The sequence below is a fragment of the Pundamilia nyererei genome, unplaced genomic scaffold, assembly GCF_000239375.1.
Source record: "Pundamilia nyererei isolate P.nyererei 1_Seehausen unplaced genomic scaffold, PunNye1.0 scaffold00051, whole genome shotgun sequence".
Taxonomy (NCBI): Eukaryota; Metazoa; Chordata; class Actinopteri; order Cichliformes; family Cichlidae; genus Pundamilia; species Pundamilia nyererei.
The window spans coordinates 879,725-897,743 of NW_005187452.1; the positions used below are offsets into that span (position 1 = coordinate 879,725).

The following is an 18,019-nucleotide window of genomic DNA, read 5'->3' on the forward strand; positions in this document are numbered from 1 at the left end:
ACTTCCTCGAGTGTTCTGATTGGCCTACGCAGTAGTCGCCTGTCAGTGACGAAAGCAGCTGCGTCTTTAACACCACGAGTGTTGCAAAAACAAGGCACGCAGGGTTAGGTCAGGATGCGGTGGGCTCAATGTCACAGAGTTTTTCCAGCGAGCAGATAGACGAGAGTAAACGTTAAAGTCTGAATGTCTTCAGATTTGAAGCAACTGCTGGATAATCTGCAGTGAGGTATGCTCGCGTTTTTCACTATTACATAACCGTTTGATATGATAGCTTTAAGAGAGGTAGCTAGCGCACTGCTAGCCTCTCGGCTAACAACTTTAGGTTTTAAAAATGTCTCTCGGGTTCAGGTTGTTTTGCGCCCTTTTGACAATTAAACAATATGTGTGAGCTCCACTGTAAACTCTTCTGTGATGTTGATAAGGTTAAGTAATAGTCAGCACGTGTGCTTGCTTATGAAAACCCACCCACGTGCTATCAGATGGGATTGTTCTGACTAGGGTGCACCGGTTTGCCAGTGCAATCGTGAAATTGTCTATGCTAGCGGTCGATTATTTTATTATACACTCTTGAAATTGGGTATTTGACCACCAAGCTGAGCAAGAGTAGGTAAAAGAAGAATGTGTGAGAAATGACATTTAGTCTTACAATGTATTCGTGTTTGTACGTATGTTTTTTGTTTTCTTCTCCCCTTATTGTCTCATCTTCCCTAAACTTAATATCAATTTCCATAGTTATGTTGCTGACACAGCTCTAACGGTCTACCAAACCTCCCACCGGTCTCTCACCCACGCCCCAGTGTATTTGCCTTCAGGAAATCTAATCCTTGTTCTCCAGCGTCTTTGAGAGGTTCCCCTCATAGGCACCAAATCCGACTTTTTTCCAAATGTTACACTTTTTCCCTCCCCTTTGAAAACTTCTCAGTTCCTCCATCCCTGTGGGGTTAAGAACCCGAGTGTTCACACCTTGGAAACGTCTCGCATCGATTACTGCAACTCATTACTTTGGTTTTCCTCTGAAGTCCATCCATCCATGCCATTCCCTTTCCTGTCTGAAAATGCACCTGTTTAAACGAGCATATTTACTCTTCGTGTCTTCCACCTTTTTATATGTTAACTTGTTTTATTGATTTGATATTTTCTTTTTTGTATACTTATGTGTTTAACTCTTCTGCATAAGGTGACCTTGAGTGTGCCCTAAAATCAAATGTGTTATTGCCTTTAATAATATTTCATGTCATTATAGTTATTGTGATTCTTCTTTTCTCTTTCTGTGCTATAGCCTCTCATAAAGGTCATCCACCATGTCCACCCAGATTTGCAGAGTGGTGGAGCTACTGCTCCGCTCTGCTTGCTGCCATACTGTCAGAGGTCAATCTTGTTTGAGCAAGGCAGTGTGGACCCCTGTGGGTCCCTCTAGCCTCTGTGCCTGTGGTGTGTCTGTGCTTCAAAGGAGGGCCTACAGTCTGGACTCCCTGTCTTTGGGTCCTGGTCGGCCCTCACTTGGTCCAAACTCTCAACAGCCCCAGTCAGAAAGGACGTCCCCTTCTTCTGCACTCACACACAGGAACCTGTCTGCTGTAGCTGTACAGGTAGATAATTTATTTAGGCTCTGATTGAAGACGATAGCCGTATACTGCATTTATATTGGTTGTAATTGTATGTTTCACTTTCATACTTGTATCTAAATTCAAATTTTATTTGTCACGTACACAGTCATACACAGTACGATATGTAGTGAAATGCTTGGACAACTGCTCGTGACCTAAAGAAAACAAAAAAGGAAAAAGATAGGAAATAAATATGAAAAATTAAAAAGGGTAAATTTAACTGGGAAAGAATAAGATAAAATATATAAATTAAAGTTGAAAATAAAATAACTGTACAACAAAATACACAATATAGAACTATATAAGAATGTATGAAGAAATATATATATATATATAAATAAATAAATAAATACACAATAACAGCAGCTGTACAAGTATTAACTGGAAATGAAGAATATAATGTCCAGTGTTATGCAATCCACATTTTATTTTATTTTATTATTCCATATTATACTTATATGTAGCATTGTAGTCTATGATCAACTTTATTTTTTACTGCTATTATCTAACAGTATCTGCATTCCTGTAGGTACAATACAATCTGCACAAAATCAGCATATTTTGCTGGATTTGAGGTTGTTGTAGCTTTTTAAGGCTACTTGATCCACTCAATGTGTACAAAAAAGTATGCATTCCTGGAAAATGCATGCATACATCAGTTGCGTTTTGTTTTGTTTTTTTCATAAAATAATGAAAAACAACTCAGCCCTGAAAACAACTCAAGTTTTTTAGTATAACTTGAGCTCTTTATACTGACAGTGCTGTTCACCCACTGTGTGCGTTTGTGTGTTCTTACAGGGCCAGTGTCGTCCTCTGTGCCAGTATGATTTCCTGGACCTTGGGGAGGTAGAGGAGAATGTACGACGGGCTCAGGCCTGCAAAAAAATCAGACACTTCATAGTGGACCCGGACCTGGCTAATCTGGTAGCACAGCATCTAGGACCTGATCTACAAGATGCTAAAACTGTTATCTTTGAATGTAATCCAGGTATGGGTTTATCTCTACAGTGTTGTGCAGCATTCTTCCATCTCTGCACAGATGATGATGACAAACTTAGTGTTTTTTGTTTGTTTGCTTTTGTAATTTTTTTTTAAACACATTGATATATTCAAATGTTATACTTTCTTATTATTGATGCATTTGTGCTTGCCTTTTTCAGGTCCTGGGGTATTGACTAGGACTCTGTTAAATGCTGGAGCTCAGAGAGTTGTTGCTCTTGAAGGTGATAGGTCTTTTCTACATGACCTGCAGGTAACTTTAACATCTCCAATCATAATACTGGTTTTTGTATCTTTACAAAGTCCCTTGTATTAACCTAAAAATTGTAAAGTGTCATATGTCACCAGTTAATATTTCTCGTTGATGTATAATCCACACAAATAAATGTTCCCCTTTCTAGGAGCTAGAAGGCCGACTTGATGGTCAGCTGGAAGTAGTTCACTGTGACTACTTTAAACTAGACCCCATTGGTCTTGGCAATGTGAAACCCCCAGCTATGTTCACCGATAAACTCTTCACTGACCTGGGAATCTCAGAATCTGCTTGGACTGATGGTGAGGAAAAACATAAAGGATTTTTATCCTTCCCCCTCTCACTGCAAACTACTTACTTTTGTGCTCAATAGTGCCTTGAATCCTAATTGGAGCAGACAAAATATAAAAATTTCATAACAGGAACTTTTTCAGTCTTGAAATATATATTTTTTAAAAAGGAATAAGCTCATACTTTGTTTACAGCTTTTAACACATTTTACAGCATTGCATGAGTTTTGTACCAGCCCATTAAAGTGTGTCTTTTGGTAAAATGCCTTTGTCTAGACATCCCAGTGAAGGTGGTGGGTATCCTGCCACAGCATAATGAGCGTGGCATGCTGCTGAAGATGGTTTATGCTTTGTTTGAGCGGCTGTCTGTCTACAGATATGGAAGAATAGAGCTCAACCTCTTCATAAGCGAGAAGGAATACCTGGTAATTGAACAACAGTATTTTAAGCTGTGTAGAAATGACTGTGTTAGAGTACAAATAAGCCTGTATTTTTGTGTTAATTGGATGGACGATGTAGATTAAACACATTCTTGTACTTCCTGATGTTTTTCAGGGGCAGCTTTAAGCTAAGTTGCATCTGTACTAGTCTTCCCTGCATTATCATATTTGTGCTGATAACACAACCTGTAGTTGCGACGAGTGTCTGCTCACTCATTAATCATTAATCTGACTTTCTTTAATCCTTGTGTAAAATATCCAACAACGGTTATCTCTCCATCAGAAAGTGGTGGCGCGCCCTGGTGAAATGCTGTACTACAGAGCCTTTGGCGTCCTCTGGCAGATGGCCTGTGAGATTGAGCTACTGCATAAGGTACAGTATGAGGCAGAGCACTTTCTGTTAATGCAGTTGGGCAAAAACCAGTGATTTAAACAGATGTTTTATAGAAATGTTTGTTATTTTTGTCTCTGTGTAGGTGCCGTGGGAGTCATTTGTGGTGTCATCAAAGCAAGGCGTACCTAGCTCTAAAGGCAAGGTAAGGAAGGGAATAGGCTCAATAACTGTAATTGGGTAACCTTGATTGTATTTTATATTTATGGTAAATGGCCTGTATTTGTATAGCCCTTTAATTAGTTCCTATGGACCCCAAAGCGCTTTACACTACATTCAGTCATCCATCCATTCACACACTGGTGATGGCAAGCTACATTGTAGCCACAGCTGCCCTGGGGCGCACTGACATTTCCCCTCGTCCTCTCCTCAGCTTCCAAATGATCACCTGTGCCTGGTGCGCCTGCGCCCACGGGCAGATCTGTTCTCTGCAGGACTGACTCCCTCCAACGCATCAACTCTACTGATGATGATCAAACAGTGTCTGGCAAAGAGGAAGGTCAAGCTCATTGACAGGCTCAAGTAAGCAGTGCACACACTGAATTGTCTAGATTAAATAGCCAAAATATTGCACATGCATTAGAGATGTGCTCTTACTGTAACAACTGTACACACACCAGTTTAACACCGGTCTAGTTACTTTGAAAAAAACCCTACATTTCCACATATTTGAGAGCTTTTGTTTTTTTGTTTTTTGTTTTTTGTTGCCAACGTTCTTTCCAATTCAACAAAACAAGCCTTTGTGCTATTAATAACATAAACCAAAGTGTACTGATTATTTGATTATTCCAGGGTGGATGCTCTTACCTTAGAAAAGTACCATAATTTAATCCAGAGATATCCGTTTCTGCAGAATCTTTGTCAAAGTCTTAAATGTCTTTGAAAGTTTCAAATATTTGGGCAGTTCCAGGATTTATAAGCTACACAGGATGGTTTTTGTCTTGAGAGGGGAAACATTTAGGACAGTTTGAGCAAGTATTATCTGTGCAGTCTCTTCAACTGTAATACACCATGCCTTTAGTGCTTCTTACAGAAGTTAGGACCATTTCCATTTAAAGAAAACAACAGTGGCCAGAATCTGTTAGTTGCCAATCATTGGTGAGTGGTTTTAAGCTTCTTTTGCTATTCCTTACTGTGTCTCTTATTTTTTGTTTTCTAGTCTCTGGTCACCAGACAGTGGCAGTAAACTGTTATCAGAGATGGGCATGTCGGAGGACATACTGACAGGCCACGTTTTTCCAGAGGAGTATCTTAGACTGTTCCAGCTGATGGACAAGAGCCAGGAATTCACACAGAGCTGGCTTTACGAAGAAATCTTGGAGAATACACTGAGGGAGGGTTGGGGCTAAAACCTAGACAAACAGACCATATATGTATAGATTTACAGTGTGCATACAAACACGTGTGCTATACTGATTATGTAATATAGATGATAATAATATAATATGTGGCAGAACTTGGAGATGCAGTTGTGATGTTATCACAGTTGTATTTGTTACTGAAATGATTTAAACGTGACTGTGACAAACTCCACAAACTTCAGGGCCGCGGAGGAAGGACATCAAATAAATGTTTCGATAAAGTGAGATTCTCAAGAGGGGCGATTTCAGAGAAACGCACTTAAATATGACACTTGGTCTTTAGCAATGAGAGAAGGGGAAAAATGCTACTGTAATTAAAAGTAAAAAAACTGTCTTAACAGTTACGTTTCTGCGTTATCACCAGAATCTCTGTTAACACCCAAATGGGTTCGTTCAAAAGAGGATACAAAATTTCTTAATTTTGCATGTGCTGTAATCGACGACTAGTACCGCTGCAGTTTTACTGAACAAAACCCCCAAGGTTTTGATACATAATCAAGGAGTGCTGAGTGGCGTCTGTCTTGTATATTTTTGTGTAATCAGTTGCAAGTCCATAAGCTAAAATGTGTGTAATACCATGTTTTCAGGACTGTGTGAGCTGTGAATGTGATGATTTCTAAACTGATCATTAAATCAGAATTTTCATATGTGGAGGAAAAAAAAATAGCTTAAGTGTTGTTTTATTTTTGGACCAGTGTAGATGCTTTGGACTGACTAAATTAATTACTTTGCTATCCTGATCATTGAAAACCTGTTGATTTTAGTTCTTTTTATACAATAATGTGTTAATACCTCATACAAGTGTCTGGTTTTATGTAATACATCTGTAGCAAAAAAAATTAAATAATTTTACAGTATTTTCTTTTCCCAACTGATGAGCATGAATTGAAGCTAAAATTGTTTTGTTTTTGTTTTTTATGGCAAAAAGCGTCAGTCTTTGCACATACTTTTTCATCTATCACAATAACATAAAAATGTTAGCTGCTATTTCAGATGACATTTTCAGCTTTTTGAGACAGAAAAGGGAGGAGGGGGGATTTTTCTCATTGTGTAGGACGAGGTACAAGAGATTTGATTTTATTACCGAGTCTACAGTTCGATGCAGTCAGGTGGCTGTGGATGAAAACAAGAGCAGAAGGTAGTGGACAGAACTGTGCTAACAGTGAAAAGACACGAGATGGCGACAATGCAGCACAGGCCCGACGATGACAGCGTTAGCAACGACCCCTGGCTGCTGCTGCCTGTGGGTGACACAGTCTTCACAACATCTCCGGCAAGGTGTCAGATGTTAGTTTTTATCGTTCGGCCACCCTTTTCAGCCGTAAGTGTCATGTCTCTCTTCTGTGCCGTCGCTGTTTCTAATGTCAGCTGATTTACAAGCTAGCTCCTTTATGTAACGTAAACGTATGTGTGCGTTTCAAAGGTGATCTAATGTACTCTGCTTGCGCTAGCTGACGTTAGCTTAATAGCAACATGTACGAAAACCAATCTGTCACATCAGCATCAAGTATCGATAGCAAACGGGTCTAACTAGTTACTGCATATTAACAGTCTGTGGGTCTAACACAAACAGTTGGTTATAAGCTGTTCTCATTTTCGAGCAGTTTGGCGAAGCGGCACTAGTCCGCAATGAAGCGTAACGTTAACATCAAATCAAGTGTAACCATTGCCACCGAGCTAATTTACATTTAACGTGTGCTAGCCTGTCATCGAACCCATCTACTATTCGGTTAAATAACCAACTTACAATTGCTAATCAGCTAATTTTTACGAAGTCCGTGTCAAAACGGGAAGTGACTGTTCCTGTCTGCTGGCAGTTCATGTGCTCCACGTTATTTTCTGTCTTACCTGGATAACATTAGCTTAAATATCCGGGGGTATAATATTAACCAACTTGTCGAGCTAGGTTTAATTAGGTTAGCTGCTAACAACACATTGGTTAAAGCAGGCTCGTCCAACTCATTTTCACCTATAGGGCCACATATATACATATACGCTAAGGCGACCCAGACCTGCTTTTTTCCCCATGTAATCCGATGAAAAACATATATTAAAAAACAAACAAACGAATTAATGAGCAATAGGATGCGATACCTTTAAAAAGTAAATGCATTGCAGACCAAAGTTTATCTAAAAAATAAAAAAGGAACAAAACACATGTAAAGTTTTGTATTTAGAACAATTTTATTGTGCTGTTTATATTTCAAACAATTCATAAAAAAAACTCTGGAAACACTTTTAACTTTCTATTTAGAAATAATACTAAGTAATAATTGCATCTTGATACGCATATTGTCTTTATTTAGCACCTTCAAAAATAAAAAGGTTTACAGGACAAGCTAGGAAACAAACGACAAATAAAACACTTAAGAAAAGATAAAAGGGAAACGTGCAGCACAAACCTAAAGGGGAAATAGATGCAATTACAAATGAATAATAGGTAAAAAGCAAGTCGGTTTAAAAGCAAATAAATGAATAAATTAAAAATGATAACTCATAGTGGGAAAAGCTTGTTTATAAAAAGATGTCATTTAGAGGAATTTAAAAGATGACAGTGAGCTCAACAAACAGTGAAGTTCTTCTAAAGAATAGTTGTTCAAACAGAAAAATCTCGATTATCCTTGTTGATCTCAGCCGAAATTGTGGGATGGCCAGAATGGAGGTTATGATGAGGGGTGTGTAGTGTCAGAAGATCTGAAATATACTTCTGTACAAGCTCGGAGCGGGCCTTCTTAAAAATAACTTAAAGTCCATTCTAAAATTATTAACCAACAGGTAACCAATGAACGAAACGAAATTATTACAATTCCATTGCAAATCTATCCAGTGGCCTGGGCTGGTCCCTAAAGTGTTTCAGTCGCAGGTCAAAGAGACTGCTCTGAACTGGAAAAGTGGCCAGCACTAATCCCCAACTTTTGGTGACTAGATGCATTTAGCTACATTGTATACAAAACCTATAGGTCAACATAATTGGCTATCTGCCTCCCCTGTCTCTATCACTGCTGCAGGTCTCATGTCTTTGCAGTGGTCCTTTCACAGGACAGGGTCTGTGTCTTCTTACACCTTTGTGTTTGTCCTTTTGGCTGAATTCCCTTTTCCGTTTGTCTTTCATAATTCATGGTCCCCCTGTGGAGTAAGGCCCAAACAAAGGAGGAGAGGATGGATGGTTTTATGGCTAAATGACTCAGTGGGAGAGGTGCATTAACAGATAGTGATTAAAAAAAAAAGGCAACTCTTGTTTTTTTAAACATCATCAGCTATCCATGTTTCTCTCTAGGCTGGTGATTGTTTTATCTTTTAATGCCTCAGATGTTTGTTTGAAGCATGAAAACATTAAGACCGTACATGGGCATTAACGCTGTATACCAAAGGGACATTCAGAGCTTTCAACAATTATGTAACAGCGCTGTTTGTGTCTCAGTGTGATTTTAAGGAGTTTTATTATTTTTAGAGATATTAAAGCACACTTTGTTTCCCATACAGAAGGTTTCTTTTCTTGATTAAATATACAGAGCGGATGCAACATAAAGACAGGGTGGTGCAGCATCCCATAGGATCTCACCTCTATCTGTAGAAAGCACATCGCGGTGCTGATTGGTTCACTCATGCTTCTTCTTTGTTACCATATTTTACACACACGTCCATGAGGAATTTCATGGAAGAAGGGAATCAGAGTTATGTTTGGTGTGTCTATCCACGCATTCCCTTTTAACTCTCTAAATGTTTGGTCTTTGCCAGAGTAATGCAGAATTACAGGAAGAATAATTAGTGCTGCAGGAAACCAGGACAGCCTTATTCCACTGAGATAGGCTTTTATTAGCCATTTTGTTGAGGTTTGAGATTTTATCTTTCTGCTGAGTCAAAAAATGGTGAAAAATGTTGGTTGGTGACCAGAGGCAAAGTTGCTGCCCATCCAGTAATGCCTTAAAGGGCGCCATTTTTTTTTAAAATTTATATGAAAATAATAAGAAATATGTGCTGAAAATTTCTTTTTGCTAGTCAGACTTTTTCTCTCGTAGTCAGTTTTTGCTCCTTATTCACACTTCCTGACTCTAGATCATCTAATAATGTCAATTTATCAGTACTTTTGCTCTGTGTGAGCTGTTTTCTCACAGTATTTGAATGCTGACCTCTTATGTTGACATTAGAGAGTATAGGTAATATCCAGAGATTGGTTGCATTGAGCTTGTAGTTGAAACGCGTGCCAAACAGGAAGGGTACGAAACAAGTATTAGTGGCTGTTTTGTTTGCAGACAATACTGTTATTTGTGGTCAAAACATGGCAAAGTAACAACAAATATACGAGTCACACATGCCTGTTTGTCTTGTTCCCGTCTAAACATGCATAAGCTAGTAAAACTAAGTCGCCTGCCACTGTACATCGATTCAGAAGTGCATACAACAATAAACCAGAAATCTGTAAAACGCTGTCAGAAAGGGGTCATTCTTTTGGGCCATTTGTAGTGTTACTATTCTTTGGATTTCTCTGCAGCTTGATTTGCCTCATATAGACCTTATATACGTTATGGGATTGGGATATTTATCCTTTATTCCATTTGTTCCGGCTCTTGTGTAAATGTTATTGTGTCTTTTCTATTCTCTTTTTCTAGTCTGCACTTGGTGTCTCAGTTGTTGTCCAATTTTAATTGGTATTTGAAGAACTGTCAGATTGTGAGATTTTTACACCTTAATCCTAATAATTTAGCATTTAAATCCCTAGTTGGGCATTTTTTTCTTTCTAGAGTTTTCTCATAGCTGAAACCCAGATGTCGTGTTGTGGATCAAAACTGGTCACAGCACAAGGGCAATAAATGAACCATAGACAAACAAATTTGTAGTTTCCACATAGAGACCTAGAGGCTGTGTCTTACGAAGTGTGCGGTGTAGATCAGATTATTGTAATGAAGGAATTAAATGCAGCTGTATTTGTTTGGATGTCTTAATAACCAAATTATGTCATATTGTGAATGGACAGCAATGTGTCTTCTCTACGAACACACATTAGTGTTACCAGCTTTTTCATTAATTCATTTGAAAAAAATATATATAAACAACAACTTTAAGCTGCATTTATCCAGGTCTTCGTTCATCTGTTGCATGGCAAAAATAATTTGTCAGGCTGTTAACAGGCACCCTAAGTCTGCTCCTCATGTCAGCATTATAAACCCAGTGATACATGAAGTCTGTTACCTCAGCAGGACGAGAAGCAGGCCCTGGAAGAGATCTTGAGTTCAAGCCACCCAGTGGCAGGACACATTTTTATTTCTCTATTTAAGTTTTCAGCTTTTTTTGTCAGGTTTTTGTCTCTTAAAGGGAAAAGGGAGCAGTCTTCCAACTCATATCGTGTAATCGCTATGTAAATGAATGTATTTGTTTGTACGCATCTAATCTACCACCGTACACGTAGGTGTACACAGGAGTGTTGCATCTGACGCATTCCTGTTTAAGCCGTATGGCTTGTTTGAATCTTTGGGAATGATGACAAACTTGTTTGTGTCTATCCCTTTGCTGTTCCTCGCTTTCACTGTCAGTGGAGTTTAACATGGTCTCTGCTTCTTTAACTTTATGCCTATTCTCTGTCTTATCTCCTTTATCTCTGCAGGCTTGAAGAAGGGCTTGTTCCAAAAGGTGGCACTGGCCCTCAAACTCAAAGGTCAAGCATTGTTTGGGTGGAGCTCAATGGATCATGGTGATGAATGTTAAAATTCTTTTCTTGTCCAACAAGTTCAACAAATTGGATGTGATGAACCAGTGTAGAGGTTCATACTGTGCAGAATTCAGTTGTTTTGTGTAAGAATTTCAGCTGATTTGTGATTTATCTTTATCCCCTTAGATCAGTTTGAGAGGGAGGGTGGAGCAATGTCACAGATTCAGGGGGGCGGGGTGGACCTCTGTGATAACCTACCCAACTCTGAAGCCCTCACTGCTCAAACCCGAAACCTCAATGAGACAAACACACTCACGCCAACTCAAAGTGTCTCTCTTTCACAAAATGGGGATGAGGGAAGATGTGGTTCCATCCAAAAAATCGGTCTCAACAACAATGAGAAGGAAGAGGAAATGGGACTGGGAAAGGAGGGATGCATAGGAAGAAACCAAGAGAAGGAAGAGGAAGATGATATTGATGAAGCGATGAAGGAAGACGATGACGAGGAGGAATCGGCGGAGTCGAGCTGTTTAAATCGCTGCCAGTCTCCAGACACTCCCATGACAGACTCTTCATATTCAGAAACTGGTAGGAGACTCAATGAGCTGCACACATAATCACAGAATCTTATTTCTGTTCCTGAGAACAGTGTCCTCAGCCTTCACCAGGAAGGCACTTCAGGTCTAAACAGGATTCATCACAGTGGAGGCATCACTCAAGTAAAATTGGTAACGCAGCTGCTGGAAGCAAGACTGTAGGCAGAGGGAGTGACTAAATGAAAAATCAGAACAAAGAGGATACATTTTATTTATATTTTTATTTATGATTTTGCTGACATTAGTCTGTTTTTACAGAATTTTTTTCTATTTACTGTTAAAAATTATTATTAAACTTTAAAACCTGGCCACACTAATGTAAGTCAATGTCTACTCCCAAAAGGTCAAATCACAGCCACTAGTATATCCTTCAGTTTGTTTAAAGAAGCTACTTAACAAATAATGAAAAAAATACAGAAATTCCAACATGTTAACAATCCAGGAATGCCTTTTTTTTTTTAAAGTTATGCACGTAATTGATTTAAACAAAAAATTCCAGTTTACAGTGTGACACACAAATTAAGTATTATAAAAAGTAGTTATTTAATTAGAAGTGTAATCTAGTTTGTTAAATGTTTTCCTGCCTACAATCTCAGCATGTAAATGCTAGGTGTGCAACACTTCTTCACAAATGCTAACTAAACACTCAGTAATATTAGTGTGTAGAGGCTGTGTTTGAAGTATTACTGCGTAACAATTCAAGAAGAATCCAGCGTTCTGCTCAGGATCAGGCTTACTGTTTAAATGCCTTTGGTGTAATGCATTAAGTGGTCAGCATATTGGATTGAGGTCAGTCTGTCTGGGGGTGATGATGTCATCGATCATGTAACTAGAAAAATTGACTCAAGAAAGAGAACCTGAACAAATCTAATTGAGGGCGGCTGCATGTAGAGCGAGGAGGGTATCTGAGTAGAGGAATAAGTTAAGAGAAAGACAAAAGAAGTAGAAGCCAAAATATTGAATCCCAAAATTGCTTAAATACAATAGAATAGATCAAATAAATAATGTTAAAAAATAGTATAATATATAAAACAAAACATGGCAATAAGGGTAACGCTACACAACAAGAGTTCAATTAAATAGAAAAATTAAAGGCAAGTAAAAGTAAAATATTAAATAAAATACAAAACTTGTGTGAAAAGTGTAGTCGAATACAGTAAAGTGAAATAAATCAAATGGCTCACATTAAACAAAAGGAAATAAGAACTCTGACATGTAAAAAACAAGCAAACAAAAAAACAAGCATATCAAATGGAAGATGACCTTAAAGTGGCTCAGAAAAACAGACTATGAAGTGTAGTAGACAGTTCCTTGGCCTTAACATTAGAGAATAGATGATCCTCTTCCAAATAGAGAGTAAGGCATAAGCACACTTAAAGTTTCTGCCACTGTCTGTGTCAAAACAGAGTAACACCACTTGATAGCTCACAAGTTCACTCCTGTTCACTCCTGCATTGGCGTACACACACATGCTGCAAACACACAAACAGCTGTGTCGGCAAGCCACTGCAAAACTGTGAGCTTAGCACAGCTCCCATATTTACATTTGTGTGTTTATTGGTTGTAAGCCTTAAGGCCTGCTAGCAGCCAGCATTGACTTATCTACAACTGTGTGTGTGTGTGTGTGCGTGCGTGTGTGTGTGTTCATGCACTGATGGAATAATAACAGGGATAATATATTGCCACAATGTATTTGTATTATGTAAATTGTGGGGAAACAGTCTGTTTATATAGTTGCTTTGTAAGGATATAACAGTTCCTATAATGTCAATCATTAAATTTTAAGATGAAGACTCAGTAAATAAGATAATATGGTTGTCTTTAGAGTTAGAATTAAGATTAGGGAAGAAGTCATTAGGGTAAGTCTCAAGGAACTTAATGTCTTCTGAAGTGATTAAAATATGACTGTGGTTATATACTCATAATCAGTTTGCTTCTCTGGAGGAACGTGTTGATTTTAAATGTTTTTACACACTGGCATATTTGCAGTTCCTCAGTAATTGTCAGTTTTCCTCTTATCTTTCTTCCTGTTTGCTAATTTCTTTATTTACATCCACAGGGAGCCTGTTGGAGAATCCTTATCCTTTTAGTCCTGGAACCAGTCCAGAGCCTACATCCCCAGTCATTCCAGCGGGCAGTCCAGAAACCGTATATCCCATCGGTTCAGTGGAATCGATCCAGAATGATGCTGAAATGGACACTCGTATGTCAAAAACTGGATCAGGTGCCTACTCCACGGCGTCTATCACCTGCACACATGGATCTGCTTTCAGTACGGGGCCGATGGATTGTACATCGCAAATATTAACCTCAGGCACTGAGCCTACATGTGTCACAGCAACTACTAAAATAATAGCAAAAAATACAAACTTCACTACAGAACAACTTACCTCATCCACGGAGCCTGCCTTAAACTGTGGGCCAAAAGGTGCTAGAGGGTCTACCGGTTCACATGCAGGATATAACACCTCAGCTACAGAGACATTTACGTTAACTGAGTTAGCAAAGTTTAACACTTCCACTGCCTCATCCGCTGTGAGTGCATCCCAACAGCCCCTCAACTTCACCATGGGGATTACAACTACTGGAACAGACTCCACCTCCATCACAGGACCTTCATTATCAAATCAGGAATACATTACCTCCACTCCAGTGGCCACTTGTTTCTCAGTTCCCGCTTGTGCCTCAGGATCTATTCCAGGCTGTGCTCTGTTGGAGTCCCTTGAGCAGTTGGCACAAAGAGGAGATGACAGCCACCTTCCACAGTCCCTTCACCAGGTACTGCAAACACTACTGCCACTTACCATCACTGGTTGTGTCTCATTAAATACTTTGTTGCTTTCTCTCATTCGAGTCTCTCTAAACTTTTGCTCTCACAGTTGTTAATAAATCACTCAACCTCATAATTGCAGTGGCACTTTGTACCCTAAAGCAGGGGTGTGTTCAGTGACACACAAACTAAAATTCAGGTATGCATTTAAGTACACTAAAAAGCTTCATGCACACTAGCTAAACACACAAATCCTGAGTGTTTCTATCTTCATAGATGCTCCCTCACAGACCTGCATGATTGAACATGCGGCTCCTGAGGGTGTGTGTGAATGTTTGAATATTTCTGTCAGTTTGATTATTAAATGTCTCTAAAAGGCACACCCAGCCTATTTTTACTTCCAGGCAAACAGGTGTCTACATCTGCGTTCACACATTCACTGGAGCCTCAAACTTTTTTAGACATCACTTCTTGGCAGTTGCAGTGAAGAAGCAGGTGGATCAAACATTAAGTGGCCTTTACCCTGCTAGTTACATAGTCCAAAGTTTGAGACTGATCACGCCCGTGTACGAATGGATCAGGTAAAGGTCAAAACCATTCACAGTGAGTAAGTGGGGACCATTTGTTTTGCTTCCTATGAACAAAACAAACAAAAGCAGGTTTATATAGCAAAACAAATATCAGCTACTTACATCACCCATATGTTTCTTACTTCTCCAGATATCGGGGCATCTGGTGAAGTGATAAACTCGGTTTTTGTCATTTTCATCACTACTGCTTTGATCTGTTGCTCGTGCTGAGGCTGCTGGCTTGTGGCTGTTTCTGAGCTTTGGATAGCTTTCCTTTGATAGCCTCTTTAGTCTGATTAGGTTTGTTGGTACGAACGTTATTGTGGTGGTCGCCCTACACCTTAGTTTGGTGAACTTTGTGTCTTCGCTTACAGTGAAGAGCTTCCACAACATGTTAGCAGATGACTGTGAGTGTGTACACGACAATCACACATAAATGAAAGGGACTAGCATGCCATTGGACACGTGAGGCTGACTGGCCGATCAGCAGTCAGGTCTGAGAATGCTCAGAATCTGCAAATTCAGGTCATTTGTTGGTCAATCAGGGCATCGCTACCCCTTTGGACTTGCTATGGAAAAGTTCTTAGGCTTTTCATGGGCGTGCTCACACTTAATGTCACTTCATTCATGAGCACACACCTTTTGTCTACATTACAAAAATAACACCCACTGGGAAAATGATTATAGAAGTTACTATTTTAAACATCTTAAATTTGTCTTTGTTCAATTTATAAACTATAAAGCCGCTCAAAGTTTTAGTTGCTGATTAAGATAAAACTGGATTGGCAAACTGAAAGGGTGCTTGAAGAGTGCAGTACTCCATTAAGTCCTTTACCCTATCCCATAATTCTAAAGAGCAATATCTAGTGTTGCCACAATGGTCATGCGCCACTTTATTGGTTTTTGTGTTGCCCTGCTGACAGATCAACAGAATTACTAAAGGGGAACATACTCTGGCTTTGTTGGGGAGGGACAAATGGAGGAATGGCATAGCAAACATGCCTCTGTAGTGGGAGATTTACATCATTGGTGGTGTAAAAATGAGGGAGGGAGAGAAAGGCTGGGGTCATGAATGACTGCCAGCTTTGAAACCAGTGTCATTAGCATAAATATGAATTGTAGGACAACAAACAGAAAAGGAAAGCAGCGAGCAATGAGGAGAAACAAATGAGGCTCAAAGTCTAAAGATGACTGTGTGTGTGTTAACCACAGAGAAACATCCTTGGAGTAATTTCTAGACCAGTATATGTATAATCTTTAAACACTCGTTGTTTGGTCACAAAGTAGAACAATGAAAACTTAAGGGGAAGTATATTTTAATTATTTATGTCAGTGAATATGTTATATATTAGTCATAATTGATGCGGGGACAAATAAATCCATTTTAAATTGATCCGTATTTTTGGTGCAACAGATGGTTATTTGCAGAAGAGACTGGAAACAGCTTTAAGCTCCTCTTGTATCCAAACCATCCCGGCACAGTTACCTAGAAAAGGTCACTGAGTCGCCACCACCCCGCACTTCATTAGAAATGCGAGAGCTTTTTGTGCCCTCCTTTCCTCCTCCTCCTCTCGCGCTCTCTCTTTCTCTTACACACTTCTCCTGTTCTGTTATCAGCTGAACAAGAGACACTGAAAAGAGGTAGAGTGTCGACCATGGTCTCTCGTTTTTTCTCCCTTGCTGTTTTTCTTTTCTCTCTCATTTTCACTCACTTGTGTGACTGACCTAACAGCTTACTTTGTTGTGTGTCACAAAGAGCAGATTATATGTTTTTCTTCAATGGCATGGTTAATGATTATAGAATTTATTGCTGCAGTAGAAGGACAGCTCTGTACTGTATTGTGTTTCTAAATTACATATTTGTATAATTTTTTTCTAGTTTTCTATATGGAAATTTTTGACACTTGTGTCATGTTGAGGAATCCCTCTACGTGAGGATTAGTTTCAGTCTGGTTTTAAACCTTAATTTAACCTATTTCCTCGACATGCACTTTATTAAAAGCTGTAATCTCTCTCTCTACAGATTGCTGAGGCCTTTGTCCTTCATGGAGATTGTATCCTTGTGGTCCTGTTGGTGTGTTGATGGGGTGGCCAGGTTTTATTTTGACTTGTGCAAAATGTTTCTCACACTTTTCTCCTGTGTGCTTCTTGCCTGCTTGTCCGGGCAGATGTGACTCAACAGTAAGAAGGAAGGAAGAGACAGATTAAATGAGGCAAAAATGAAAAGAGGAAGTGTGGAGGAATCAGAGTGAAATCGTGCTTAAATCTGAGCTGGCTTTCAAAGAAAGCCTCAAGGTTTACGAGGTAGATAAACACAAAGAAAGATTAGCTCTAAATTTTAAACTTCAGTCGCCTGACAAGAAAAATGTAATGCTGGAAGAAAATACTTTTCAGAGAAGGACAGATGAGTTTTTACTAGTTTCCATTTTTGCATTGTTTTTTTATTTATGAATAAATGGGAAGTCTTTCACCATCTTTCAGTCTTTCATTTAGTAATTATTTTTTATTGACCTCAGTCTGCTGCACATGCAGCTCACACATTTGAAGTGGGAAATCCCAAATTCTGAGTCATAATTTTCAATGGGAACACCCACTCGGGTCAAATTTCCCACTCATGAAGTTATAGCATCTCTACCAGCCTCCCAACTTCACAATTTAAGAACAGCATGGACAGTAGTAAAACTTGTCATCTGGGCTACCATTGCTGTGTATTTGTGCCTCTTCAAAGAAACCGTATACAGAGCACTGACCAGGCTCTACCTGTCAATGTGCTGCATCCAAGTTTCTAAGCACAAACATACTATAGAGTTAGAAAAACTATAGCATTGTAAGTTTTCTAATTGGCTGATCATTTTTACGCTAGTGCATGACGCCATAAGATTTTTGAGGGATAAGAAGAGCACTTTTAGTAAAAAAAAAAAAAAAAAAGACGAAGAAGAGGAAAGAAGCAAGTTTCGCCACGTGTCAGCCATTTTTATGCTTTTTTCTAGTTATTGAAGCATTTGTGAAATGACTTTAATTTCAATGGTCGCTGTGATATAAAACAGCATATTCAGAATTCAGAATCATTCAAACCTGATTAAAAACCACTTAAAA

The 18,019-nt window shown here is 39.0% G+C and overlaps 2 protein-coding genes across 3 annotated transcripts in view; both read left to right on the forward strand.

The window, feature by feature from the left end:
* Window positions 1–62: 62 nt before the first annotated feature.
* tfb2m (transcription factor B2, mitochondrial) lies at window positions 63–6,005 on the forward strand. The gene is made up of 10 exons (XM_005733299.1): window positions 63–226; window positions 1,280–1,589; window positions 2,406–2,595; window positions 2,768–2,859; window positions 3,008–3,161; window positions 3,426–3,574; window positions 3,873–3,962; window positions 4,066–4,125; window positions 4,354–4,502; window positions 5,140–6,005. Exons 2-10 carry the CDS (start codon window positions 1,302–1,304, stop codon window positions 5,327–5,329), a joined length of 1,362 nt encoding a protein of 453 aa, XP_005733356.1. The 5' UTR covers window positions 63–226; window positions 1,280–1,301; the 3' UTR covers window positions 5,330–6,005.
* A 499-nt stretch (window positions 6,006–6,504) lies between these two features.
* Window positions 6,505–18,019, forward strand: part of cnsta (consortin, connexin sorting protein a) — an 18,891-nt gene continuing 7,376 nt past the window's right edge. For both annotated transcript variants that reach the window (XM_005733301.2, XM_005733302.2), the window contains exons 1-5: window positions 6,505–6,662; window positions 10,944–11,030; window positions 11,175–11,576; window positions 13,644–14,362; window positions 16,947–16,977. In XM_005733301.2, coding sequence (XP_005733358.1) covers window positions 11,021–11,030; window positions 11,175–11,576; window positions 13,644–14,362; window positions 16,947–16,977 — 1,162 coding nt within the window. In that variant the 5' untranslated portion in view covers window positions 6,505–6,662; window positions 10,944–11,020. The remainder of the gene's footprint in view (window positions 6,663–10,943; window positions 11,031–11,174; window positions 11,577–13,643; window positions 14,363–16,946; window positions 16,978–18,019) is intronic.

Excerpts from the sequence above, each read along its gene's own strand:
- tfb2m (XM_005733299.1), top strand. The coding sequence starts at position 1,302 with ATGTCCACCCAGATTTGCAGAGTGGTGGAGCTACTGCTCCGCTCTGCT. Across the intron at positions 3,162-3,425 it reads AGAATCTGCTTGGACTGATG|ACATCCCAGTGAAGGTGGTG; the intron begins GTGAGGAAAAAC and ends GCCTTTGTCTAG. Across the intron at positions 3,963-4,065 it reads AGATTGAGCTACTGCATAAG|GTGCCGTGGGAGTCATTTGT; the intron begins GTACAGTATGAG and ends GTCTCTGTGTAG.